Source organism: Pan troglodytes, chromosome 12 (genome assembly GCF_028858775.2).
Source record: "Pan troglodytes isolate AG18354 chromosome 12, NHGRI_mPanTro3-v2.0_pri, whole genome shotgun sequence".
Lineage (NCBI taxonomy): Eukaryota > Metazoa > Chordata > Mammalia > Primates > Hominidae > Pan > Pan troglodytes.
In genome coordinates this window covers 57,355,543-57,382,736 of record NC_072410.2, presented here as the reverse complement: position 1 = coordinate 57,382,736, position 27,194 = coordinate 57,355,543, and the positions used below count along the sequence as shown (strand labels likewise).

At 43.0% G+C, this 27,194-nt stretch overlaps 1 protein-coding gene across 7 annotated transcripts in view; it reads right to left on the bottom strand.

Moving 5' to 3' along the window:
• SPRED2 (sprouty related EVH1 domain containing 2) overlaps positions 1 to 27,194 on the bottom strand; it is a 124,787-nt gene that overhangs the window by 26,071 nt on the left and 71,522 nt on the right. For all 7 annotated transcript variants that reach the window (XM_063789766.1, XM_016948652.4, XM_024354394.3 and 4 more), the window contains one exon: positions 8,639 to 8,816. In XM_063789766.1, the coding sequence (XP_063645836.1) occupies positions 8,639 to 8,816 (178 nt within the window). The remainder of the gene's footprint in view (positions 1 to 8,638; positions 8,817 to 27,194) is intronic.

Below are 27,194 nucleotides of genomic sequence, written 5' to 3'. Positions count from 1 at the left end.
TAGTCTTTGGTTGATATTTTCCAACTTTGAAATTATTCCAAAGGTACATTTTCTTAGAAAAGTTTAAGTAAAATGGCCGGGCGCGGTGGCTCACGCCTGTAATACCAGCCCTTTGGGAGGCCGAGGCGGGCGGATCATGAGGTCAGGAGATCGAGACCATCGTGGCTAACACGGTGAAACCTCATCTCTACTAAAAATACAAAAAATTAGCCGGGCGTGGTGGCGGGCACCTGTAGTCCCAGCTACTAGGGAGGCTGAGGCAGGAGAATGGCGTGAACCCGGGAGGCGGAGCTTGCAGTGGGCCGAGATCGTGCCACTGCAGTCCAGCCTGGGCGAAAGAGCAAGACTCTGTCTCAAAAAAAAAAAATAAAGTTTGAGTAAAATAAGTTCAGCCACCTAAATTAGGTGAGGGGGGAAATCAGATACCATCTCTTTATGTCCTCTAAAGCAAAATAGTATCATATGTATCTAAGTTTAAAGACAAAAATGAAAAGGTTTTAGATGCTTTAATCTTCCCAACAGATATAAACTCTTTGGTGAAGTTTTGGCACACACACAATTAGACACTAACTTAAAACTTGAGAAAGGCTTTAAAAAATACCCGTTTAAATAAGATGCATACGGAGAAAAAAAGTGATTATGTTCTTGTTCGAGACTTAAAAAAAAAACTACACAAGAAATACATGTTGTGGGAGATTTAAGTATTAGCTGAAGACATGAGGACTCCATTCCTACTCATCTCTCCCCTCCACCGTCAACATCCCTCTCTGTCGAGTTCCCCACTGTCAGTAGAGCGGGCACAATCCCAGTTTCCATTTTGTGGCTTCTTTACATATACACAGGTAAGTTTCTGTGTAAGGGCAACTGTGTTTAAATGTAGCCACACCTATAAGTTGTTTTTAACTTGCTTTTTATTTTCCTTAAAAATATGTCATAGAGATACAGGAAGGTAAAATAATTGTTTAATTCATCTGTATGGATGTATTAGATTTATTCAACCATTCTCCATACTAACGGCATTTATGTCAGTAAGAATTGGTCACCTTGAAGGCAATGCTGCAATTTACATCCTTATCTATATTTGAAGTACAAATTAGAATTCTAGACAGCTTCCTGGTACTTAAAGACTTTTCTAATGAGTCAGTGGCAATATTAAAAAATGTAGTTTTTTTTGATATTAATGAGTCAGTGGCGATATTAAGAAATGTAGTTTTTTTATATTAATGAGTTAGTGGCAATACTAAGAAATGTAGTTTTTTGATATTATAGAATAAAATGTATCAACATTTGGAAGATCTGCTTAACTCAGTGGAGCATTATTTTTCAGGTGACCAGTGCATGATGTTACAAAATCAGGGATGAGTAAGAGATCTATTGAAAGTGAAAGATAAACCAGTGGGTGGTAATGTAACAGAGTATGAAAGGTCCATTGATAGATTTCAGATTCCACATGGTTGAGTTTTAGTGTAGTATCAAAGAAGAATACCTACAATTGTCTGAAAAGGCTATTAAAATATTTCTCCCCTTACTAACTCCCCTTCTCTGTGAGTAGCTGTATTTTCTTTATATACTTCAACCAAAATAATATATTACAGATTAAAAGCAGGAGCAGATACCAGAATCCAGCTATTTTCTGGTAAGCCAGATATTAATGAGATCTTCAAAAACATAAAGCCATGCCACTCTTCTCATAATTACTTTTGTTCTGGAAAAGTTATACAGTTATTTGCCATAAAATGTCATTTATATTAACAATACTGTTTAATTAAAAGTTTTAAATTTTTTCCATTTTAATTTCTAATATGGTAAGTTATAAATAGCTGTAACTCACCAAACCAAAAGTTCTCTGAGGTCCTGAATAAAATTTTGGAGTGTAAAGGGATCCTGAGACCAAAAAAGTTTAAGAACTGTTACTGTCCATAAATCTCTGTGTGTTTAAGTCTTTTTCTAAAGGATAGTGTTCTAGATGTGAACTGCTAGGTAAAAAGATATGCACATTTAAAATTAAAATCCTGCCAAATTGCTTTTCAAAGAGCTTTGCCAGCTCAAATTCCCACCAAATGTTATGTGAGAATGCTCTTTGACCTACACATGGGCAATGACTGGAATGATCAAACTCTTAGATTTTGTGATTAGTCTCCATAAAGAGGTTTCTCATAAGATTTGTTTCAGGAGTAAACTCCTCTAATCCATCTAAAAATGAGATTCAACTCAGAAAATTTTAATTTAAATATAATTTCTCAGGCTTGACTGTCCCCAGCTTACCAAAAAATTACCTGACTACTTGTGAATGGTTGTCTGGAACAGAGACTTTTCCCACAGAAACAATGGTAGTTAACAGCCCTCAATATGTAACGAAACAAACTCCCACAATGTGCTGAATTCTAGACGTGCACTACATTGTAAAAACTGACAACACTGTTTCTAGCTGAAAGAGCACTTCATGCCCTAGTTGGAATACTGGGAACTCTGATACAATCCATCCAACATATCCTAAAAATAATCTTCATCTTTTTTATTTATTTATTTATTTATTTATTTTTAATTCTCAGTCAAGTGTGTATATTTTAGACGTATTTTTCCTACAAAATGACATGATAGCATAATACAACATCATTTATTTCACATTTGACTTTGCAGAGCTGGATCAGAAAGGTCGAATTTGAGGGCTATATGGTTTTCTTTTTTTTTTTTTATTGATCATTCTTGGGTGTTTCTCGCAGAGGGGTATTTGGCAGGGTCATAGGACAATAGTGGAGGGAAGGCCAGCAGACAAACAAGTGAACAAAGGTCTCTGGTTTTCCTAGGCAGAGGACCCTGCGGCCTTCCGCAGTGTTTGTGTCCCTGGGTACTTGAGATTAGGGAGTGGTGATGACTCTTAACGAGCATGCTGCCTTCAAGCATCTGTTTAACAAAGCACATCTTGCACCGCCCTTAATCCATTTAACCCTGAGTGGACACAGCACATGTTTCAGAGGGCACAGGGTTGGGGGTAAGGTCACAGATCAACAGGATCCCAAGGCAGAAGAATTTTTCTTAGTACAGAACAAAATGAAAAGTCTCCCATGTCTACCTCTTTCTACACAGACACGGCAACCATCCGATTTCTCAATCTTTTCCCCGCCTTTCCCCTCTTTCTATTCCACAAAACCGCCATTGTCATCATGGCCCGTTCTCAATGAGCTGTTGGGTACACCTCCCACACGGGGTGGTGGCCGGGCAGAGGGGCTCCTCACTTCCCAGTAGGGGCGGCCGGGCAGAGGCGCCCCTCACCTCCCGGACGAGGCGGCTGGCCGGGCGGGGGGCTGACCCCCCCCACCTCCCTCCCGGACGGGGCGGCTGGACGGGCGGGGGCTGACCCCCACCTCCCTCCCGGACGGGGTGGCTGCCGGGCGGAGACGCTCCTCACTTCCCAGACGGGGTGGCTGCCGGGCGGAGGGGCTCCTCACTTCTCAGACGGGGCGGCTGCCGGGTGGAGGGGCTCCTCGCTTTTCAGACGGGGCAGCGGGGCAGAGACGCTCCTCACCTCCCAGACGGGGTCGCGGCCGGGCCGAGGCGCTCCTCACATCCCAGACGGGGCGGCGGGGCAAAGGCGCTCCCCACATCTCAGACGATGGGCGGCCGGGCAGAGACGCTCCTCACTTCCTAGATGGGATGGCGGCCGGGCAGAGACGCTCCTCACTTCCTAGATGGGATGGCGGCCGGGAAGAGGCGCTCCTCACTTCCCAGATGGGATGGCGGCGGGGCAGAGATGCTCCTCACTTTCCAGACCGGGCAGCCAGACAGAGGGGCTCCTCACGTCCCAGACGATGGGCGGCCAGGCAGAGACGCTCCTCACTTCCCAAACGGGGTGGCGGCCGGGCAGAGGCTGCAATCTCGGCACCCCGGGAGTTCAAGGCAGGCGGGTGGGAGGTGGAGGTTGTAGCCAGCTGAGATCACGCCACTGCGCTCCAGCCTGGGCACCATTAAGCACTGAGTGAACCAGACTCCGTCTGCAATCCCGGCACCTCGGGAGGCCGAGGCTGGCGGATCACTCGCTGCTAGGAGCTGGAGACCAGCCCGGCCAACACAGCGAAACCCCGTCTCCACCAAAAAAATATGAAAACCAGTCAGGCGTGGCGGCGCGTGCCTGCAATCGCAGGCACTCAGCAGGCTGAGGCAGGAGAATCAGGCAGGGAGGTTGCAGTGAGCCGAGATGGCAGCAGTACAGTCCAGCTTTGGCTCGGCATCAGAGGGAGACCGTGCAAAGAGGGGAGAGGGGAGAGGGAGAGCTGCTGCATATTTTTAATTAGCTACTGCATCTGTCATTTTTTTCAGAGCCCTTCTAGCTGGATCTAGGGAATGTCAATCTCTCCCGTAGAGCTATGAACAGCTGAAGACGATCTTGCGCCATTGTCCTCAGGAAGATCTTAACTTACTGAGATGACTGTGTGCAGGTTCAGCAACTGAGGGGCTCTTAGTAGAGTCAAACCAAGGGCATCGGGCTCTTCCTCATCTTTGACATGGACGGACTTCTTCTGGGTGGGTAGTGTGCAGCCGCCGCCTCCCGTAAGGGCGGTCTTGGGTGGGCGTGGGGACGGTCGGCGCGGGGTACGTCACGGCCGGGGGGCCGCGGCGGGGCGGTGTTCATGCAGGGACGCTCGGGCTCCCGCGCGCTCTGCCCCCGGCTGGCCCCGAAGTCGGGCGGCGGCCAGGAGCGCCCGCGGGCCCATGTCCGGGCTGGCGGGCGCGCGTGGCCGCGGCGTCTACGCGGCCGCAGCACCCGCTTCCGGTCGGCGGCCCGCGCGTGGGGCCGGAGCACGTGGGAGCAGTCCCTGGGGTCCACCAGGCGGGCGCGCGGCTCCACGTCCTCTCAATCTTCATCTTCTCTTTGCCATTCCACCTTTTAGAGGGGGGTTCCTCAATAACTCACCACATTTGCAGAGCTCCCATGTGGGCGCATGGTCTCCAGTGGGCACTAGCATTGCATTAGAGAAGCTTGAGAGGCCAAAGGAAGAGTTATCATATCTCTAAGGAGAGAGAAAGGGGCGGGGGGTGGGGGGGGGGTGGGGGGGGAGGGCAGTGAGAGAGAGAGGAAGGGAGACTGGGTACGGGCGTGTGTGTGTGTGTGTGTGTGCATGTGCATGAGTGTGCTGGGTATGGGTGTGAGGGGAGGGGTTAAGTACCACTCAGTACAGAAATCCAGAATTTCCTGGAGTGTGAAACAGGCAAGGTGAGGGATGGAGAGACAGAGAAGTACAGCAGGACATATGGGTGTGTGACTTAGGTACTAGTGAATATAAAAGCCCACAAGTGTGGAGTCAAGGAATGTAAAGGGGACAGGAAAAGGGGTGGGGAAATGGAGAAACATGATGGGGGAGGGGATGAGGCACACTTTTAGGATAGTGCAATCTGTGTACACTAGCAACAAACAACAGCAGTTGGTCCACGACTCAGCGGGGGCGGACAGAGGACTGGACTGCCCTAATATTATGCCAAGTTAGTGTGAAGGGACAGGCTTTGATTTTGCAAAGAAATGAGCTCAAACGCAGGCTCTGCTGGTGACACTGCCCACCCCATGCCAAGGACGTGGCTCACTTCTTAGAGCATTGAGTTTCCCCACTACAATGTGGAAATAGTAGTGTCTTCCTCCTTCAAAATGTTGCAGGAATTTAACTGAGGTTATTTACTTAAAGGACCTGGAACAAATGGTAAAAGTTTACTATGCACTAGTAATGTCTTACCAGTGACTAGATTAGACAAGCTAAAGGGCCACTTTAGGTTGAAGTATTCTATGACAAACCATAGAAATACCAGGAAAAAGTAGCTCTAAAAACATAAGCCTTCAGACAAGATAATCTGGTAAAACACAGAATAACTCTAAAAACAAAAAGACCAAAGAAGTGGAAAAAAATTTCTATATATATAAAAATAAGAACTAAAAGGGCAAGCAACAGATTATAAAAATATACTTGCAGCAAATATGACAGATGGAGATTCATATCTTTATTATGCAAGAGGGCATACACATCAAGGAGAAAAATAAGGCCCTGATAAGTAAATATACAAAGGACATCAACAGATAATTAATTCACAGTGTTTAACAAACAGAAAAACATTTTATCTCATTAGCAAGCAATAAGATTTTATATGTATATTTTATATACATATATTATGTATGTATATTTTGTATACGTATATTATGTATGTATATTTTGTATACGTATATTATGTATGTATATTTTGTATACGTATATTATATGTATGTATATTTTGTATACATATGTATGTATATTTTGTATACGTATATTATATGTATATTTTGTATATGTATATATGTATGTATATTTTGTATACGTATATTATATGTATGTATATTTTGTATATATATATTATATATGTATGTATATTTTGTATACGTATATTATATATGTATGTATATTTTATATCCCTCAATGTGTTAAAGGAAATTCTAATACTGGTAGCAGCTCCTTGCACATGTATCAAAAGTCATAAAAATATGACCTCCTAAATTATTCCAAAACTATAATAAACGTGGAAAATTCACATAGGTGTATTCCTAACACTGAGGTGAGGGGAAGAACCTTAATATTTGACACTAAGGAGGTGGTCAAATAATGAAACATCAAACTGATATCAGCAACATGGAAAATTTCATATGAGAATGTTAGGGCAATGTTGTTTCATGATAGTCTTGAAAGAGAATGTTTAAGGCAAAATAAATGAGATACACAACTGTTTAAAAATATGGCTGGGCACAGTGGCATGTGTCTGTAGTCCCAGCTACTCTGGAGGATGAGGTGGGAGGACCATTTGAAGCCCAGGAGTTGGAGGCCAGCTTGGGCAACAAAGTGAGATCCTGCCTTTTTTAAAAAAAGTACAAAGTGGGAAAATTACATCAAAGGGCTAAGGGTGGTTGTTCAGTTTTGGGGTCAGAGTGACAAGAGAATCAAATACTGGTTCCAGGCCCCCAAAACAGGCCACTAAGAACAAGGAATCTTTCTGAATCATAATTTCTTCAATTACAATTATACAGGCTGCTGTAAGGATACAATGAGAGATCTAACCGAAGGGCTGGATTATACTTAGTACATGGTAAATGCTAGATAAATGGTAGTCATTTTACTTTTCATTGGTAATATAGTTACATTGCTTTTTATTGCAAAAATGTTATAAACAAGAATGTTTTCATTATTTGACTGTTATATAGGGTATTTCCTGAACAAATACTTCTTAAAATTAGCTGTCTTCTCCCTTTAAATTTTCAGAAATGAAATCAAATGTGAAAATAACATTTCTGTTAACCCACATGTAACATTTACAAATTGTTCTGTCTTATCTATTTTCTAAATTTTTTTAAACTATAAGAAGTGCTTGCAAAAGAAGGTTAAATTTGTACACTTAACACATAAAACCCAACAGATGCTGCTGTAAAGGGTCTCAAATGTAACACTGACATATTCTTGTGGTGTCTTTGCATTTTCTCTGTGGGATCCTGCACAATCCTGCACATTCTGAATCATCTGTTGGCTTCTGAGTATACACTCCATGATCAAATACAGATAGAAGTAGTGTTCTTCCATGTTTAGGGCCATGAATTTAAAACAGATTTTGGACATTCAATTTTCCTTCCTATCATAGATTCCTTCATAACATAGAACTGAACATTTGAGTTCCTCCATAAGACCATATATTATGAAGTGTCAATCCCCCACCCTTGGGAGGTGATGATTACTCTCCAAAGTATTTATCTATAAGCATGGATAATAATTTATAGAAGTATGGGCCAGGCATGGTGGCTCATGCCTGTAATCCCAGCATTTTGGGAGGCCGAGGTGGGTGGATCACCTGAGGTCAGGAGTTCGAGACCAACCTAGCCAATATGGTGAAACTCTGTCTCTACTAAAGATACAAAAACTAGCTGGGTGTAGTGGCGTGCACCTGTAGTCCCAGCTACTCAGCAGGAGAATTGCTTGAACCTGGGAGGTGGAGGTTGCAGGGAGCCAATATCACGCCACTGCACTCCAGCCTAGGTGACAGAGCGAGACTCCGTCTCAAAAAAAAAAAAAAACCAAAAAAAACCCCAAAAAACCCACAAAGTATGATACCACTACTTCTTGCTACTTTCTTTTTCCAAGCATGTTTTATTCATTAGGGCATGAAATAAAAGCAGATAAACATTTATTTATAAGTAGCCTAATGTCAGATGACATCTTGCCTTTCTATTTTACCTGCCACCATCCAAACCTCAATGGCATGCTCCATGAATAAACTCTACATTTTTAAAACACTGACTTCACAGCTCAGTACAATGTGATTCATAATAATAAAAGAGTACACTTTTGTTTTGAATACCTTTTTACAATGATAGACATCTTAATCAAAGATGCAAATAAAACAGCCAAATATACTTCTAAGCATCTCGGATAAAGCGTGTGGTCAAAAGAGACTTTGCTGGAAAGGACAGTCACGTTTTACAATTTGGCATCAGCTCCGGGGTTCTAACTTTTGAAGTTTTTGCAAGAGTTTGAAGTCAGAGAAAGAAAGAAAAAAATACGTTAAGGAAAGAGGACTATGATTTAACGTAAAGAAAGCAGTTGTCACTAATTTAACCCACGAGTTGTATGTCTGCCATTACCAGTTTGTCTTTCTGTCGTTCACCATGGATGAGAAAGCCGCTTCGTCCATTGCCTTCGGGGTGCATGACCTTACAGACCCCGACGCGACTGATCCCGCCTCCTTCCTGTGGGAACCATCCCCCGCTGGAGTCATCTCTGGTCATAACCACAGCCTTGACACGCACAATATAGCTGTCACTAAAACAACAACAAGAAGAAGAACAGGGCATGACAATGGTCTGGTAGTTGCAGAACACGTTTCAAAATGCAAGATGACCACCAGCCAGCACTTCTTTGGATTTATCGAAAGAAATCTATGCTTGGCGGCAACCTTAAAAAGTGGTCCATCTCAACTTTTAGGGAAAAAACAAAACACTTAAACTCAATATAAAAGTACATTTTAAAAAAGATACCTAAGTAATTAAAAATTACTTGTGATCGAAAGATGTATACAGGCACAATATTCTCCAGTTTCTAGGTGTAAGTACTGATAAATGAATTGATTTCTGTAATTTAGTATCTTTAGGTTGGAAAGACACACACCTATTTTGGTTTTTAGTTGTTTTTTTTTTTTTTTTTTTTTTCAGACGGAGTTTCGCTCTTGTTGCCCAGGCTGGAGTGTAATGGCGCGATGTCGGCTCACTGCAACCTCCGCCACCTGGGTTCAAGCGATTCTCCTGATTCAGCCTCCCAAGTAGCTGGGATTACAGGCACCTGCCACCATGCCTGGCTAGTTTTTTGTATTTTTAGTAGAGATGGGGTTTCACCATGTTGGCACGCTGGTCTGGAACTCCTGACATCAGGTGATCTACCCATGTTGGCATCCCAAAGCGCTGGGATTACAGGCGGGAGCCACCACACCCAGACTACAAACCTATTAAGAGGGTATTACGGTTTCAACTCTTTAAAATTAGTTGAAAATGAATGACCAAGTTTTAACATTTTATAAAGCCAAGAATCTCATTTAGCATAAAATAGGATAATCTACTTGCAAATCATAAATTCACCATGAAATCACGTATCTAGGTAGGAAAATATTTCAATTCCAATAACCCTTTATATATTTGTAGCCTTCTGTTTATGATTTTATTTCTTCCAGTCTAAAACCTCAATTTCACAATAAGTTCTTCTGCACATTTGCCAAAAATCCTTTTTCTCCCCCAGAGACCAATTCTAGCTTCTTTTCATTCTTCATCACTTTTGGGGGAAATTTATTTGGATTTTTGGCAAGCCCATTACCTTCTCACTTGCTGTTTTCTTTCTTTGGATAGAATTCATTTTTACTCATTCAAACATATATTTGCGTGTTGTATATGCCAGGCGTTATAACAGATTCTCAGGAAACAAAGTTGCAGAGTAACAAAGAACCTCCATCATTCCCTGGGCCTCAAGGAAGATGCCCTCACCCTGGGCACTCAGAACCTGGCCCCCACAATTGGCCAGAGACGTGGAGGCAGTCCCTGTGCCCCATAGCCCTGCTCACCTCACTCACCGCTAAAGGCAAAGCCACCAGATTTTCTATGACCCCCTACAGCTCACCCTCCACTGCCACCCAACTGATCTCCCTTGGCACCCCAAACCCAAGGTCTACCATTCCCTTTACTTCCTCATCCCCTCCTCTGATCATTCCTTTCATTTTTTTTTTTCATTGTGGTAAAATATGAATGGCATAAAATTTCCCGTTTTAACGATTTTTAAGTATACAAGTTCAGTGGCATTAATTACACCCACACTGTTGGGCAACCATCACCCCTTTCTACCTCTAGAACTTTTCGTCATCCCAAACTGAAACTCTGTACCCACGAAAAACACTAACTTCCCCTTCTCCACTTCCTCGACCCCTCAGCCCCTGGCACCCACCATTCTACTGTCTTGTCTCTATGAATCTGATACTCTAGGTACTTCATATAAGTTCCTTTCCCTTTCCTAACCTAAATTAAAATGCACTCTTGGCTGGGCCTCTGTGGCCCATTCTCCCAGGGCCGCTTTCTGTCTCCCCACTGCACCCTGCTGGGCCTAGATGTGGGTATGGTGCTTGCCACTGCTGCAGACTATTCAGCCTCCCTCCAGTGCTTCTGAAGCTCACACCCTGACCCCTTCACAACCCTTCTTCAGTCTTCTACAGAACTCACTTCCCTTCATTCCTTGAAGACTTCCGCAACCAGGCTCACTGACTCTCCATCTCTCCACCATGATCCCTGACCCGATTCTTGATAATTTCATTATTGACATGGAGGATCCCTCCAATTCCCTGGCCTCTCAGTGTCTGGGCCTCTTTCCTTCTAATGCCCTTGTCTTACAACCAACTTTAGCCATTCATGCCCAGGTCAACCGTGAATCTTGTCATTACCAATATCTGCACCACCTCCATAACTCAATTGTAAGCATCCTGCTCTCCGACCACCTCGTAAATTTGCAGCTCTCTCCCTCCAGACTCCAATAATTCTTTACCCTGTTGGGGCCAACAATCTATTGTTCTGACCACTTTTGCCCTCCCCCAAACCCCATGTCCTCAACTGATTCTCTACTCCTCCCCTTGCTTGTTGCCATTGCCTGGCATGACCCCAGTGGAGTTAAATCCTACCATCTACCTACTCTGTAACCCCACCCAGGCTGCTGAACATAGTGAGAGGGAAAAACCCCACTCTACTATGCTCATAGGACTAGTTTTAAAGCCATAAACACTACTCTCAAGTGAATCCTTAAGTGCCACCTGGCATCCTGCTACATTTCCCTGATCTGTCCCCCAAAGACAACTTCACATGGCCTCCTACCCCCTCACTCTCAGATGATGGATGAAGTTGCTTCAGTTTCACTGAGAAAATAGACAAAATCACAGGAGACCTTTCGCCTGTGCCCACCACCATGCCTACACTTTGTACCAGCACTCTCTCTGCCCTTCCTCCTGTAACTGTGGTTAAGCCATCCATGATTCAAGCTAGGGCCAACTTCCTCCACTTAAACACCTTCTACATACCAACAGTGCCCAAATTCACATTTCCATCCAGGTCTCTTCTGTGAGATTCAGGCCAGTAGAACCAAGGGCCTATGTGAGGTCTCTACATAGGCATCTAATACGTATCACAATCAACATGTTTCAGGTTGAACTCCTGGTTCCTGACACCTCCTCATCCTTCTAGTTCTCTCTTCAAAATATATCCAGGATCCACTTTTTCCACTTCTACTGACACTGACCTGATCCAGCTGCCATCACCTTCCATTGAGATTGCTGCAGTAGCCTTCTAACTGGCATCCTTGCTTCCACGTTTGCCCAACTTAACCCAGAAAATAGAAAGGTAAGTCAGATCACTCTACTCAAACAAACCCTCCAGTGGTATTGCCAAGCAGAAGTCAAAATCTGGACCTTATCCTATTACTCTCCTTGCTCATTCTACTTTGGTCCCACTGGCCTCCATATTAAGCATCCTTCTACCTCAGGGCCTTTGCACTTGCTATTTCTTCTGTTCAAATCCTACTCCTCACATACCAACTGAGTTCATTCTCTTATTTCACTTAAGTCTCTGTCCAAGGTTATTTCAGAGAGGACTTCCCTGCTCACTCTATATAAAGCAGCATAGCACCCTCCACCCCTCTTAAATCTTCTCCCCTCTGCTTTGGCTTTCTATATGCTACTAAATCAATGCTTGCTCAATAAAATATCTGCTTGCCTACCAGAATATGAATTCCACAGGAGCAGAAACTTTGCCTTTTTTGTTCACTGCTATATCCCTAGAGCCTAGAATGGTGTCTTATATGTAATAGGTTGCGGAATGAATGGGGTTAAATTCACAATATAAACAGGTTTAAAAAAAATTATCTATAGCAGGCTGGAAGCGGTGGCTCATGCCTGTAATCCCAGCACTTTGGGAGGCTGAAGTGGGCGGATAACCTGAGGTCAGGAGTTCAAGACCAGCCTGGCCAACATGGTGAAACCCCGTCTCCATTAAAAGTACAAAAAATTAGCTGGGCTTGATGGTGGGTGCCTGTAATCCCAGTTACTCGGAGGATGAGGCAGGAGAATAGCTTGAACCCCAGAGGCAGAGCTGAGATCGCGCCACTGCACACCAACCCTGGGCAACAAGAGCAAAACTCCGTCTAAAAAAAAAAAAAATCTATGGCTAACAGAATTCCTATAAAAACATATAGTGTTCAATACTTATTTACTTATGAACCACAATTACTAAATTGGGATCACAGTACTTTCTATTCCTAAAAATTGAAAAATCATGTAGAAGTACATATAAAAGTCATAGGACATACATGTACATATATGACTAATCCAACTATTTCAGGATTCAACATGCATATTCCCTTAGATTAAGAACCTTCTGGGCTGGGCGCAATGGCTCATGCCTGTAATCCCAGCACTTCGGGAGGCTGGGGTGGGCGGATCATGAGGTCAAGAAATTAAGGCCATTCTGGCCAACATGGTGAAACCCCGTCTCTACTAAAAGTACAAAAATTAGCTGGGCGTGGCGGTGCTTTCGCCTGTAATCCCAGCTACTCAGGAGGCTGAGGCAGGAGAATTGCTTGAACCCAGGAGGCGGAGGTTGCAGTGAGCAGAGAATGCAGTGAGCAGAGATCAGCCTGGCGACAGAGCAAGACTCCGTCTCAAAAAAAAAAAAAAAAAAAAAAAAAAAGAATCTTCTGTAACATTTATTTAGATTAACTGCATACAACTTTGGAGAATATCCTTTCCCCCACTCCAACCCCATTTATTTAAAAACAAACAAACAAACAAAAAAACCTAAGGGTCCTACGACTTTTAATTCTCTAGTGTGCAACACAGCTTTCTCAAATCTTCTATAAGTATACTATGGGTTCATCTCAACAGGAGATGGCTAAGGTGAAGAACTGAAACTCTGTGCACCTCTTGTTAAAACATGCTTTTACGTTTTTTGTGTTGCAGCTATGTGCTGTTCTGTTTCTTTGAGGGGATTAAGTAAATATGAAAAAGAGAAGTTTGCATTACTTATGTTAGTGCCATAAACTTATTTCCAAAAAGTACCCATTTATCAGAGAATTAAAAAATACCATACCCTTCTGTGTCCAGACTACAAGGCTGTTAACTCTGGCCTTTGCTTGCACTCTGAGGCCTCCTCCTTCCTGCCTCGATGCCTCCTATCAAGTGCCTTCTCCAGGGTATAGACTTCTCTGTGATGGGACTGGGGGAAGGGGAGGCTCAGGGGCAGAAGCCCCCTTTGTCTCCTCCGGCAACAGCCCCGACAGCCAGCATTAACTGAGGCATCTGGCTATTTAAAACAAGGCAGGGGGATAAAGTGCTGGACTAAAAGCTGCAAAGGATGTCTGGATAATCCAGCTGCATGGCTGCGTGCCAACTGCTTCCTATCCATGGTGTATTTACGTTACTCAGGCACTTCACCCCACCCAGCACAGAAATGACAATGAACTCCACTACCAAAAAGGTATAAAGGAGGAAAACTCTTCTTCCCACCTTCCCTCCCCCTCTTTCTGGAAAGAATTAAACAACATCTGTTTAAAACAGATGCAGGGTTTGTTAGTGGTGGGGGGATGGGGCAGGAAGGGCAAGGGCAGATTAGTTTTAAAAATTTGCACAAAGAAACTGCTGCTGGTATGCCTTAGAAAAAAATGTCAAAACATGCTATCTTTGTCAAAAATAACAACATTTTAAAAGAATGCTTCTGAAATTAACAACTGCTGTAATAGTGTGGATCTAGTGAAGCTCCAACCAAGGGTCCAAACCCCAACTGAATGGAGCCCGAGTGTCTGAACTTGAGCTGAACAGCCCCAACAATGTTATTACAAATGGTGTTGGACGACCAGCCCTCAATACCATATTCTTTAGGTGTGTTATGAGCAAAACTGGCTGGACTGAGGATCTTCCATTTAAATGTGGCTTCTTTAAGGAAAAAGCCTTGTGTTCCCAACATGTGGACTTTTTGTAAAAACAGGGCTTCCTGTCCCGGGATCACTCAATATGCAAAAGAGGCAGGTGACATTGTAAGTCAGGATAGGAAGGCAGAGAAAAAAATCTTTCAAAACTGGATTAGCATCTCCACAGGAAAGTTTTAGACCTCAGCCTTTATGTTCTAAGTCTTCTCCAGTTTCAAAGCAGGCCCTGTCTGGGCCACGTTACAGACGTAAACCAAGGAAGTGTAGGAGATGACAGCGAGGCAGCACTGGGTCTCACAAAGAATGTGTGCTCTAGGGCCAGGCGGCCCCGAAGTCCCCAGCCCTCTCAGGAGCTGAAGAAACCTCTTTTTAAGCTTCAGTTTCCTCCTTTGCAAAATGAATAGGGGATCTACCCCGCAGGCTGAAAGTAGTATTACAGGTCGTGTCAGATCCAGAAGTTTGGTAAGTTGTAACCATCATCATTTTTGCTGAAAGGCTACCTCAGTGACAAAAACAGGTCCTTGAAACACCAGCTTCCCTGGCCACTGAGGAGTGGGTTTCGACCGCCTGCCCTTTCCAGCTATCAGAGAGTGGAGGGGCAGGGAAGCTGTCAGGCTCTTGACAGTAGGAGGAAATTTGACATGGACCTCCAGCAATTGTCAAGAGAAGTTAGGTTTATAAAGACCAGGTTTAGTTGTCCACTGCAGGCATACCTGTAGAGGAAAATAATGCCGTCCGCCATCTGTGAACTGGCCCTCTGCTCCTGCCCCTCCCCATTTCTTTCAGGGATGGAGACTGGGACTTTTACCTCCCCCATAAATACTTCCCACAGCCAGCCCTTATCTGATTACACGGCTCCTTTATCTCTCCATTATGCTCAACATTAGATTCACTTCCTCCCAGCCTCTTCTCCACTTCACCAGACCTTGAGAGGGATTAGCCAAGATCCCAGCCTCTCCAGCCCAACTCCCAGACGCCAGCTGAGCCAAATATAACACCAACTTCTTGCAGGGAGCCAGGCACACTCACTTTATTTTAATCACATCCCCCGCCCCCGGTCTTCCTTGTGCTTATAGATTTATAAAGGCTCTTTGATTTCATCGAATTATATGTTTAAAATATTATATATGTGTGTATGAAGTATATGTGAATATAAAATACATATGACTAGTGATCTTTTGAAAAAGAATCAACAAAATGCTTCAGTAGAATCAAATGTGTTGAGAAGCTGAGGGTACCGGTCATACTTTCTATTTGTTAAGTCGGGTGGTGGTTTTGTGGGTGTTCGTCTTACGTATCAACTACTCAAGAATTTTTTAAAAGCGGACTGCCCTGGTTTTGGAAGTTTATATATTCTGAACTTTATGGGCAAGGAAAGTTAACATAACGTAATTTTATGTATGGTGGTAACATGATTTTCTGCTCTGTACAAACCCCCGAAGGTAGAACACTTGCTCTACATGCTATAATGTCCCAGAAAATAAGGCCTTTGTGTTAACCACCAAAATATGTACTGTTTGTGTGGTTAGGTTAGGCCATTACAGAAAACAGTGTTAACGAAAGCTCATAAATGCCCACAGTAGAAAGACTTGATCGCAAAGATGCCAGATCTGGCAGTAGCCAATTCTGGCAAAGGCCATCAGCTCTTCTCTCAAACATGGATGAGCAGGCACTGTGAGGCAGAGAAGAGATTTTCTGATCATTAAACGTTTGTTTCATAAAGAGAACCAGTTTGCATGATGTAAGATGTACGGAAGGTGAAAAGTGGGCTAAGATCACTTAACAAAAGGCTTCTCCACAGTTATTTAACATCAGTGAAATCAGCCAACAAATACACTCAATAGAGAGTACTAGTAAAAGAACCCGTGTACTTAAACAGGGACTAACACTTTCCTGTGAGCTCACAGTGCCAGGGCACTATGCTCTGACTATGTTTATCAAGAGGAGAAAACAGGCTCTTCCGTCCAGTCTTCACTGTGTCCCTGCTTTTCTGAGGTGCTGTAGCTAATCTTGCTCGTGCAGAGTAACCCCTACCCTTAGAGGACTACAACATAGCTTTGGTTTTCTGTTGTTTTGTTTTTGAGATGGAGTTTCACCCTTGTCGTCCAGGCTGGAGTGCAGTGGCGCGATCTCAGCTCACTGCAACCTCTGCCTCCCAGATTTGAGTGATTCTCCTGCCTCAGCCTCTCGAGTAGCTGGGATTACAGGCGTGCTCCAACACGCCCAGCTAATTTTTGTATTTTTAGTTGAGACAGGGTTTCAGCATGTTGACCAGGCTGGTCTCAAACTCCTGGCCTCAAATGATCCACCTGCCTCAGCATCCCAAAGTGCTGGGATTACAGGCGTGAGCCACCAGACCCAGCCAGCTTTGATTTTTAAAAATATGTTATCTTCATTATCAATTTATGTATTTTTTAAATGGTATGGAATGAGTTTTAGGAATGGAACCCTTATACAAAACACGGTACCTAAAAGGTGTGTGTAGGAGGTGGCGGTGGTAGTCTTTGCTTTACAATGACTGGGGATATGACCTTCATCCAGGAACCAATCAAGCTAAAAGCCAGGGGTCCTGCTTATGTGCAGGAGCCTCAGAGCGGGTATAAATAGGTTTTCCTTCACTCTGTTGGGCTCAGAATCTATGAGTAAAGCCAGTAAGTACTGCTGTCCTGCAAGGTCGCTAGCGCCCTCTGTGTCCAAGTTCTACCCTCTCCCAAAGAGGGAGGTAAGGGGCATGTCCCTCCTCATGCCTTGGATAAGCCGAGCATCTTTGTTGTTCATGCTACCTAGCTACACTGAAGCATATAAATAACCCTCTCACCCACACACTATTTTCCAGTGCACATGTTAAAAGAGGCCGTTTCCTCCATTATCATGGAAGACACTGGTCAGCATATAAATGATTATTAAACTTAATAATTTATCAATCATTCTTCAGAACCAGTATTAACAAGTCAAAGTTTGCTAGACTTGGACCTCTAGTATTTTAGTTTTCCTATTGAAATTTTAATACAGAAATACTCCTTTAAAAATAAGCTGTGAATCCCTATTTTTATAAGTGAGCAATTTTGGTTCAAAATATATGCCCATACCTTGTTTAACATACAGTGCTGATTTAGCATTCTATGTGCCTCTATACTTTCCTTTAAACCTCAGTTTAAAGGAAAATATTATAGATTTAATATTTAGATAATATAGATTTAACTTATCACTGATGTTAAATCCTAATTTAAATATAAATATTTCTCCATCACTGAGTGCTACCTTACACCTCCAGGTCACCAGAGCCAGAGCAGCATGTATACTGCACATTCTGGCACATTATCTTGCACCTGCCTTGCAGACAGCCTTAGGAGTGGAATGGATGCTCTGCCCAGCTGTCCCTAGTCAAGGGTACAAGGCAGTGTGCCATGCACCAGTCTGGCCTCCTTTCTTTCCTGCTGTGTCCTGTGACCCACAAGGGCCAAAAAAAAGGAAATGAAGCAAAGACACAAAGGAACAAAGATCAGGGCTGGAAGTTAAACACGTAAGCTTTACAGAGGCTTAGGAGCCTTTGAGGAAGTAGTTGGGAAAATACCGGCAGGCAATCAGGGATCCTCTGACATCCCCCGAGCCTGGGAGCCCTGAGTGACAGTTCTGGTAAGCTTGAAAAACCTACTGTGGCAGATGGAAGTTGGAGCTTCTAGTGCCCCCATCATCTTCTCAGAGAAAGCCCCAATTTTAGCGGCAAATCTATATGGACTGTAAATAGAAGGTGGTGATACCCACGGCATTAGCAATGCCCAGGCACACTGGAAGTTACCTCATAAAATGCTGGTTTTCTGGTTTCCATTTCAGCAAGGTTGACAAAGTTACATTAGACTCACTCCATTGTACTGTGTTTAAACACAATTTTAAATTTCACCTCTAAGTGTTTATCTCCTGTAGCTTGAACACGTATAAATCCTGCACAGGAAAAGAGTCATTTGGCTGGATTCTATCTACAGTGCTCTCATGAAAAAAAAAAATCTTAATAGAAACTTTTTGATTTTATCAATATTTATTTAATCTATCAAAAATGTCTTAAGGATACCACTATATTTGTTGGTTTTTTTTTAAAATCTTTTCAGCATTTTAATTCAGTACTCAAATTTATAAACCGCAAGAATACTAAATATATACAAGATGACAGACCACGTGTAATTGGGACACAATAAAGGTTAAGGTTGTTGAACCTAAAACCCTAACATGGGGCAGTTTTAAACATGGGCAACGAAGTGTTCGCTGAAGTAAATCTTAGCTTCAGCACACAGGCAGCCAATTTTAGAAGTAATGTCTAAGACAGATTTTTTAAAAATGGCTCCTGGGCAATTTTCTCTTGTCAATATGTTCTTCTTGTGCAAGTACCTCTTGAGGTGAGTAATGCACCTGGCCCAGGAGAAGGAAAGCCCAGCAGAGGGCTGAGGTCAGGCCTGGGGGGACTGGCAGGACAGGCATGGTAGTTTAGTAATTAGATTATAATCAGCGAAGAATGGAACAACTTTTTCTTGAAGTTTGAAAACTCTTTGCTCTAATCCTTACTAATAGCAGAAATCCTAATTTTCTCATCCTGGGGGACCAGGGAACTGGAGACTCCTGGGCATATGCCTCTTAAATCCTTGGTGGGTTTCCTAGTCAACCAGTTAGGGGCCTCTGTATCAGTCACGTATCTGTGCAGCAGATAAATCACCTTAAAGAAGGCTCTACAATTAATTTAGGAAATTATGGGAAGATTTTACTGTGAAAGATTGTTGACATTCAAAGCATGTGTCAGAGGTAGTTCTGAGTTTTTTTCAAAAACCACGAAAACACGAATGGCTCTGACATGAGTAAACTACTTTAAAAAATAAAATTTATGGCCAAGTGTGGTTGCTCATGTTTGTAATCCTAGCACTTTCGGGGGACGAGGCGGGTGGATCACCCAAGGTCAGGAGTTTGAGACTAGCCTGGCTAACATGGAGAAAGCTCGTCTCCATCAAAAATACAAAAAAGTAGCCGGGCATGGTGGTGGACACCTGTAAATCCAGCTACTCAGGAGGCTGAGGTTCAAGAATCGCTTGAACCTAGGGGGCAGAGGTTGCAGTGAGCCAAGATCACGCCACTTCACTCCAGCCTGGGCAAAAGAGTGAAACTCCGTCTCAAAAAAAAAAAAAAAAAAAAAGTACTTCACTGCAACCAAAAAAGAATGAATGAAATCGTCTGTCCTAAAGGTCTGAATTTCAGGGTGATTACATGGCATGAAGTGGGGCTGAGGGAGTACTGGGAGGTGAGAGGCCAAAGTCTGAATCTAGGTTGTGATTTTGCTTTTATTGTCTGTCTGCTTTACTAAGTTGAGCCTGAACTTCTGGAGTTCATAATTAATCAAGATCAAAAGATTACCATCTTAAAGCAAACAAAATAACCCACCCCTGAAGAACTGTTTCTTCTACTTTTTATTCCAGAAGCAGTAATTTTCTGACTTTCCCTCTGTTTTACACACCCTTCCAAAAATGGTATTTGTGATCCACATTTAAACCCCAAAGGCCAGCTAATGGAAATGTCAGATTACTAAACAAAATTAACTCTCACCACATTAAAGTGTACATGTAATAGAAAAATTGGTACTTCAAAAAACAAATGGCAAAGAGGAGTTGTTTAAAGTTAATAATCTCCAATTTAGGGCTTTAAATTGCAGCCCTTGAACTCCTATGCCTGACTTTCTCAGAATATTTTTGCTTTCTTTCACATTATTGGAGAAAACAAAGGAAGGGAGTATGTAATAACCCACCCGTTGAAATGTCTAGGAAGAAATGCCATGATATTTGCAGCCTACTTTGAAATGCATTTAAAAAAACATGGAATCATGGATGGAGATAGATGGATAGATATGTGTATGATAAAACAATAATAGCAAAATGCTAATTGCAGACTTGAGGTGGTAGGCATATGGATGTTGAGCATACACTTCTTTCAACTTTTCTGAACACTTGAAAATCATAAATATTGGGAGAGTGAGAGATTTGTAGTGTTATGGTTGATTTCTAAATGGAAATCAACACTAAATCTGTAAGATGCTGATAATGGTACTAAACAGAATCTGATTACTTTTCTTTCTGCTATTTAGAGTGCAGTTCCCTCTTCTTTTTTTTTTTTTTTTTTTTTTTGTGTGTGTGTGTGTGTACCTGCTATCTACCACCTGCCCTCCACCCCAAAGAAAACCTAATAAGAAGGTCAGGAAATGACTCTACCAAACTATGTTAATACCAAATTCTAAACCTACAAAATCCTTTACAAGCCAGCCCTTAATAAGACCTGTTCTCTGGCCGGGCGCGGTGGCTCATGCCTGTTATCCCAGCATTTCGGGAGGTTGAGGTGGGCAGATCACCTGAGGTCAGGAGTTCCAGACCAACCTGGCCAACATGGTGAAACCCCGTCTCTACTAAAAAAATACAAAAATTAGCTGGGTGTGATGGCGGGCACCCGTAATCCCAGCTACTTGGGAGGCTGAGGCAGGAGAATCGCTTGAACCCGAGAGGCAGAGTTAGAAGTGAGCTAAGATCACGCTACTGCACTCCAGCCTGGGCAACAGAATGAGTCTCTGTCTCAAAAAACAAAACAAAACAAAAAACCTGCTCTCAAACAAAAGAAGGTGATAATTTAACCTATAGAGGAGGGAGGAAAATCAGCAGATCATGCTAGCAATAAGCTGACAGGATTTTTAAGAGCCTGTTTATATTCCCACAGGTCCACTGGAAATGGATGCCCTCTCAGACGGCAAGAATTACTAATGCATTTAGTTCCTTTTTTTCTAGGATTCTGCCACCTCCCTCATTAGAGATGGAAAGCTAAACACACAGATAAACAAACAACACACAGTCAAGGCACCTGTTCTCCCTGAAGCATGCTGGACGGCTTCACTTGCCTCCTGGAGAGTGGAATAGAGGTCAGCCCGAAGGCAGAGTTCAGGTCTTCACATTAGTTCCACCTCTTAAGCTATTCATACAAAGAACTGTGGAAACCATCTATGCTAGACTCCTCTCTCACGTGGAAAAATTAAAATCCAGACTGCAGAAGGGACTTGTTTAAGGTCACTGACATTAGGGACAGATAAAGGACTAAGATCAGTCTCTGTGACAACCCCCGATCACACTTTTGAAAGGACCTCGTGTGGTGGCAGAAGTGCGCATATTCAAGTTAGGTGCTCTGGAGGATAAGTTATTCCTTATCTTGGTCCCTTGAAATTTACTGGATAGGCAACTGATTGTGAAAGGAATTCTAAGGAGAAATGAAGAGGTAACACTGGCAACACAGCTACATGAAAAAATCACAGAGCTAGAGGGTGATCCTACTCATCCTGCTAAAGTTTCACACCAATAGAGGTAATTCCTTTTTGGATCTGTTGTAATGAGTGCCGTAAGTCAGGACACGTGACCTAATCTGACCTAACCTCCATTACACATCTTCTCACAACTGGGTGAGGCACCCCAAACTCTTATTACTGAGCTTCAGTTTCCTTATGTGTAAAATGAGGGGTAGAGACCACAAATGACCTTTGAGACCCTTTCAACTTTGGTCCCTTTTCATGCTTTGTGTTTTTAAAAAATGGCCTTAAAGTCCTGTAGTTGTGGCAGAGGGCTTAGCAAACTTAAGCCACTAAAATACCCTACAAAAGCAGATCAGAAAACTTTCAGCAGTAAAATGCAACTGAGAGTATATTTTGAGTAGAGAAAAAACTTGAAACCACAAAGACCTGAAACCATGACAGACTAACAGATATGTTCTCTCAGTGCCAGTGTTATGACACAATTATGAAGTTTCCAGGAGTGAAACTGGTTTATCCAAGTATTTTGAAAAAGCAAGAAAATGATGAAAGTTGAGTTTTAATAAGTTTAATAAGATCCTCTGGGGGAAAATAAAAGGTACAACCTGGTCATCTAGCTGGGTTTACGCATCCACAAATGTGAGATTCTCTTTAGCCACATGGAAGAAAAACCCCATGACATATTTATGGAACAAATGCAGGCCAAGAAGAGAAGAGAGATCTGCCCTTTTTCTCCCAAACAGTTGATTCTATCTGCCTTATCAGTTGACTCAACATGAACTCCCCAGCCCCAATCTTTACTACATTCAGAGTGAAAAGGAAAAAATGTTAGGAAAAGGTAACAAAGCAATTATTTAGCTTAAAATAGGGAAAGACATTTCTTACAGACCTCTGCTAAAGCGGCTCAGTGCACATCAAGTTGCAACTTAGGTTTAAGTTGCTTCAATGTGACAAATAATTTCTGGTCCAAACATAAGTCAGTTGTTTGAAATTGGAATGTATCTTCCCTACAGAAAAAACATAAAATGGTGGGCAACTGGGTTCCCAATCCAGCCCACGAAAGCCTAATCAACGTGGAAAAACATTCCCAAATGTTTCAACTGCTTACTGACAGTCTCCTTGACAAGAAGCCTCTTTCCCCACTGCCAGCAGGAAAGGCCAGTTCCTCTCAACTCTTGCTGGGTTTTGGCCAAGGGCTTTCCTATCTGGGGGTGGGGTGAGGGAGAAAAGGTAAGGAGGAGGAATTCTTCTTAAACTTCTGATTTAGGCTTCATTTTGGTGATCCTCAGAATGTGGCACCACTGAATCTTGAATGGCTCTAAAAGGATCCGTACTGATGTGATTTTACAAATCCCAACTTAAGTGTTACTGGGGAAATTCTTTCCTTTTAGGGTCACAATGACTGTTGGTGAACAATTAAGTCAAGTGTCAGGCTCATACGATATAATCATGATGCAGTGGATTCTTGACTAGTTGACTACACAGAGGGACAGGATTTGTCCTACAAGCGCAATTTCATTCCGAGTTATACCAAGACAGAGCCATCCACTCAGTACACATATTTCCCATGTTACTTTCCTGACATAAAAGAACTAGGCAGCAAGGATAATGTAAAGGCCAACTAGCTACCAAGCTTCCTCACAGTTTTAACACGTTAGTCTTAAAATATTTTTTCATTTATAAGGGAGTAGTGTAGTTTGAAGTACTTGATTCAGAAAGAAACTCCAGGAAATACTAGAGCTATCTCCACCTCCCAAAGCCAACTAGCTTGTGGAGGTACTAGAAGGCATTTTATTTCAAGACTCATGATTTTCACAGATAACTGAAACCCTGCGTGGCTAAGCTGCTGAAGCTGGGCTTTCCTGGCCATCACCAACATGTTTGCAGCAGGGAGCCCAACCAAGCTTTAAGTCATGCAGTCTGTGGTGGTTAAAGACCACTGCTGGCTGGGCGCGGTGACTCACGCTTGTAATCCCAGCACTGTGGGGAGGCTGAGGCGGGTGGATCATGAGGTCAGGAGAGCCAGACCATCCTGCCTAACACGGTGAAGCCCCGTCTCTACCAAAAATGCAAAAAATTGGGCCGGGTGCGGTGGCTCATGCCTGTAATCCCAGCACTTTGGGAGGCCGAGGAGGGTGGATTACCTGAGGTCAGGAGTTTAAGACCAGCCTGGCAAACATGGTGAAACCCCGTCTCTACTAAAAGTACAAAAATCAGCCTGGTGTGGTGCTGTGTGCCTGTAGTCCCAGCTACTCGGGAGCCTGGGGCAGGAGAATCGCTAGAACCCCGGAGGCGGAGGTTGCAGTGAGCCAAGGTCGCGTCACTGCACTCCAGCCTGGGCAACAGAGCGAGACTCCGTCTCAAAAAAAAAAAAAAAAAAAAAAAAAAAAAAAAAAGACCAAAAGACCACTGCTCAAGACAGGACAACCAAGTGGCTACTGCCAACTTCTTCCACCAGAGAGCTTTACTGACAGGTGGAAGGGCCCTCGACTTAATGTCGGTCAAAAGGAACAACTCTCCGCTCATTTCACTCACTGGTGTGCTTCAGCCACTTCCCAGGACTAACTTCACAGAGTTTCATTCTCCTGGAAAGTCACAGTCACTGAAAGCATCCTGGATATGCCATCCCCTGAAAACTGCTGCACACCCAGCAGTGAGTTGCTGGCATATATGGAAGCTCTTGTGTTAACTTTTTCTTGTGTGTTCGCATATAGCGAATTAACCTTAACACCTGTGGTCCATACATACAATGGAATTATTCCGCCTTAACAAAGAAGGAAACATTGTCATATGCTATAACATGGATGAATCTTGAGGATATTGTACTAAGTGAAACGTCAGTCACAAAAAGAAATACTGCATGATTTGTTCCGCTTACACCAGCTATCTAAATGTGACTAGTCAAAGTCCTAGAAACAAAAAGGAGAACAGTGGTTGCCAGAGGCGGGGGGCTGGGGAGGGGAGTGAGTTGTTTAATTGGGAAAGAGTTTCAGTTTTGGATGATGAAAACGTTCTAGAGATCTATTATACAAACTTGGATATAGTTAACACTACTGTACTGTTCACTTACAAATGGTTAAGATGATATACGCTATGTTATGTGTTTTTTACCACAATAAAAAAAGATAATCTGTGAAACAAAGAGAGGCTACTTGAAATAGGTAAAGAACCCCAAATTTAGAAATGTTGGGTTTAGCTTAGGAGCATTTCTGCAGTCCTTAAGAAGTAAACATTCACTTTGGGAGGCCAAAGCAGGAGGACTGCTTAAGCCCAGGAGTTTGAGACCAGCCTGTGCAACAATGTGGGACCTCATCTTTATTTTTATTAAAAAATTCTTTTAAAAGAAAAAAGGAGTAAACATTAACACTATTTAAAAAGTTAACTTTCCCCTAATTACAAAAGTAACATATGTCCCCATTATGCAAACTACATACATCACAACCCTCCCTTAAAAAGCATTCTTCTATACTATGAGGAGCAATTAATAAATATGCAAGACCTTCTCAAGAAAACTATAAAAGGAAGATCTTATGCTTCAAATATAAGTGTAAATGTTGGCTTTGCTTTGTTCCTTGGGGTACCAGGTGAATCATATATAAGAAAAACACAAACATTTCCTTTGGTACTGGTTTTACTGAGACAAAAATGGCTTTTCTTACAAAATCATTTCAAAGAAGAACAGAAGAAAGTTAAACAAAATAGATTTTCCCTGAATTGTTAGCTCTGACAAATTCCTCTAATCCTTAGGCAGTTCTACTTTAATAGAAAGAACACTTACAATGTCTACAACACCAGCAACAGAATACACCAAAATATTTTTCATGATTAGTCCCTTTTCATCTCTTGTATTCTAACCTCAGTTGTAAAGATTAAACACACAGATTATTAAACACACACACATAATCACAAGAATTTCCTGACAGTTCCATTTCTTCTACATGGGGGTTAAGCGATGTTTTTTAATATCACTCAAAGCAGGGAAAAAGGGGCTGTTTTATTTTTCTTTGGAACAGGTTCCAGCCAGATTTTGCACATTGCAGTTCGCTGGCGACGTGATGAGAACACATGCCCACCCACAGACACTAATTTTGCTCTTCACCCCTCCCAAGCAGCCTTTATGACACATGCTGTCTGTGCTTCATTTAATGGAATTCAAGAGGCCCAGTCAAACAGCAGAGCCCCACAGGGCCAGGGCAACAACAGGCAACCCATCTCCTCCACTGGATGGGTACAGGGAACATGTGTTTAAAAGAAAACAACAACAAAAAAAGCCAAATCTAGCTTGGACATCTCCAATCTGAAGAATCTTTACAAATGAATGAATGAAGTCATCTCTTCGATTGAAATCAAGAAAGAGATAGTAATCTTGCTGCAGTTCTTATACACTGAACTCTATGAAGATGATGCAGCTAACTGTCTGAGCTGCTGCTCTCAGATGTGCAGCAAAGAAGGTATCACTCTCATCCCAAGCCAAAAGCTCTTTCTAAGAGGGCTGAAGTGCCAGCCTGCTTCTGCAGCACTTGCTTTCTCTATGGTCATCATCTGTTTTTTTTTTTTGTTTTTGTTTTTTTTGAGATGGAGTCTCACTCTGTCGCCCAGGCTGGAGTGCAGTGGCGCGATCTGGGCTCACTGCAAGCTCCGCCTCCCGGGTTCACGCCATTCTTCTGCCTCAGCCTCCCCAGTAGCTGCAACTACAGGCGCCCGACACCACGCCCAGCTAATTGTTTTGTATTTTTAGTAGAGATGGGATTTCACTGTGTTAGCCAGGATGGTCTCGATCTCCTGACCTGGTGATCCGCCCACCTCGGCCTCCCAAAGTGTTGGGATTACAGGCGTAAGCCACCGCGCCCGGCCGTCACCTGTTATGAAGAAACCTTGGCAAATAAGAATCCAACTGGGTTGGGAGGCCAAGGTGGGTGGATAACCTGAGGGCAGGGGTTCAAGACCAGCCTGGCCATCATGGTGAAACTCCATCTCTACCAAAAATACAAGATTAGCCAGGCGTGGTGGTGCATGTCTGTAATCCTAGCTACTTGGGAGGCTGAGGCAGGAGAATCGCTTGAACCAGGGAGGTGGAGGTTGCAGTGAGCCAAGATCGTGCCATTGCACTCCAGCCTGGGCAACAAGAGTGAAACTCCATTTCAAAAAAAAAAAAAAGAAAAGAAAAGAAAAAAAAAAAACGGCTGGGCACGGTGGCTCATGCCTGTAAACCCAGCACTTTGGGAGGCCGAGGCGGGCGAGCAGGCCAGCCTGCTTCTGCAGCACTTGCTTTCTCTATGGTCATCATTTTTTTTTTTTTTTGAAAGGTTTGAGACCAGTCTGACCAAAGTGGAGAAAACCTGTCTCTACTAAAAATATAAAATTAGCTGGGTGTGGTGGCACATGCC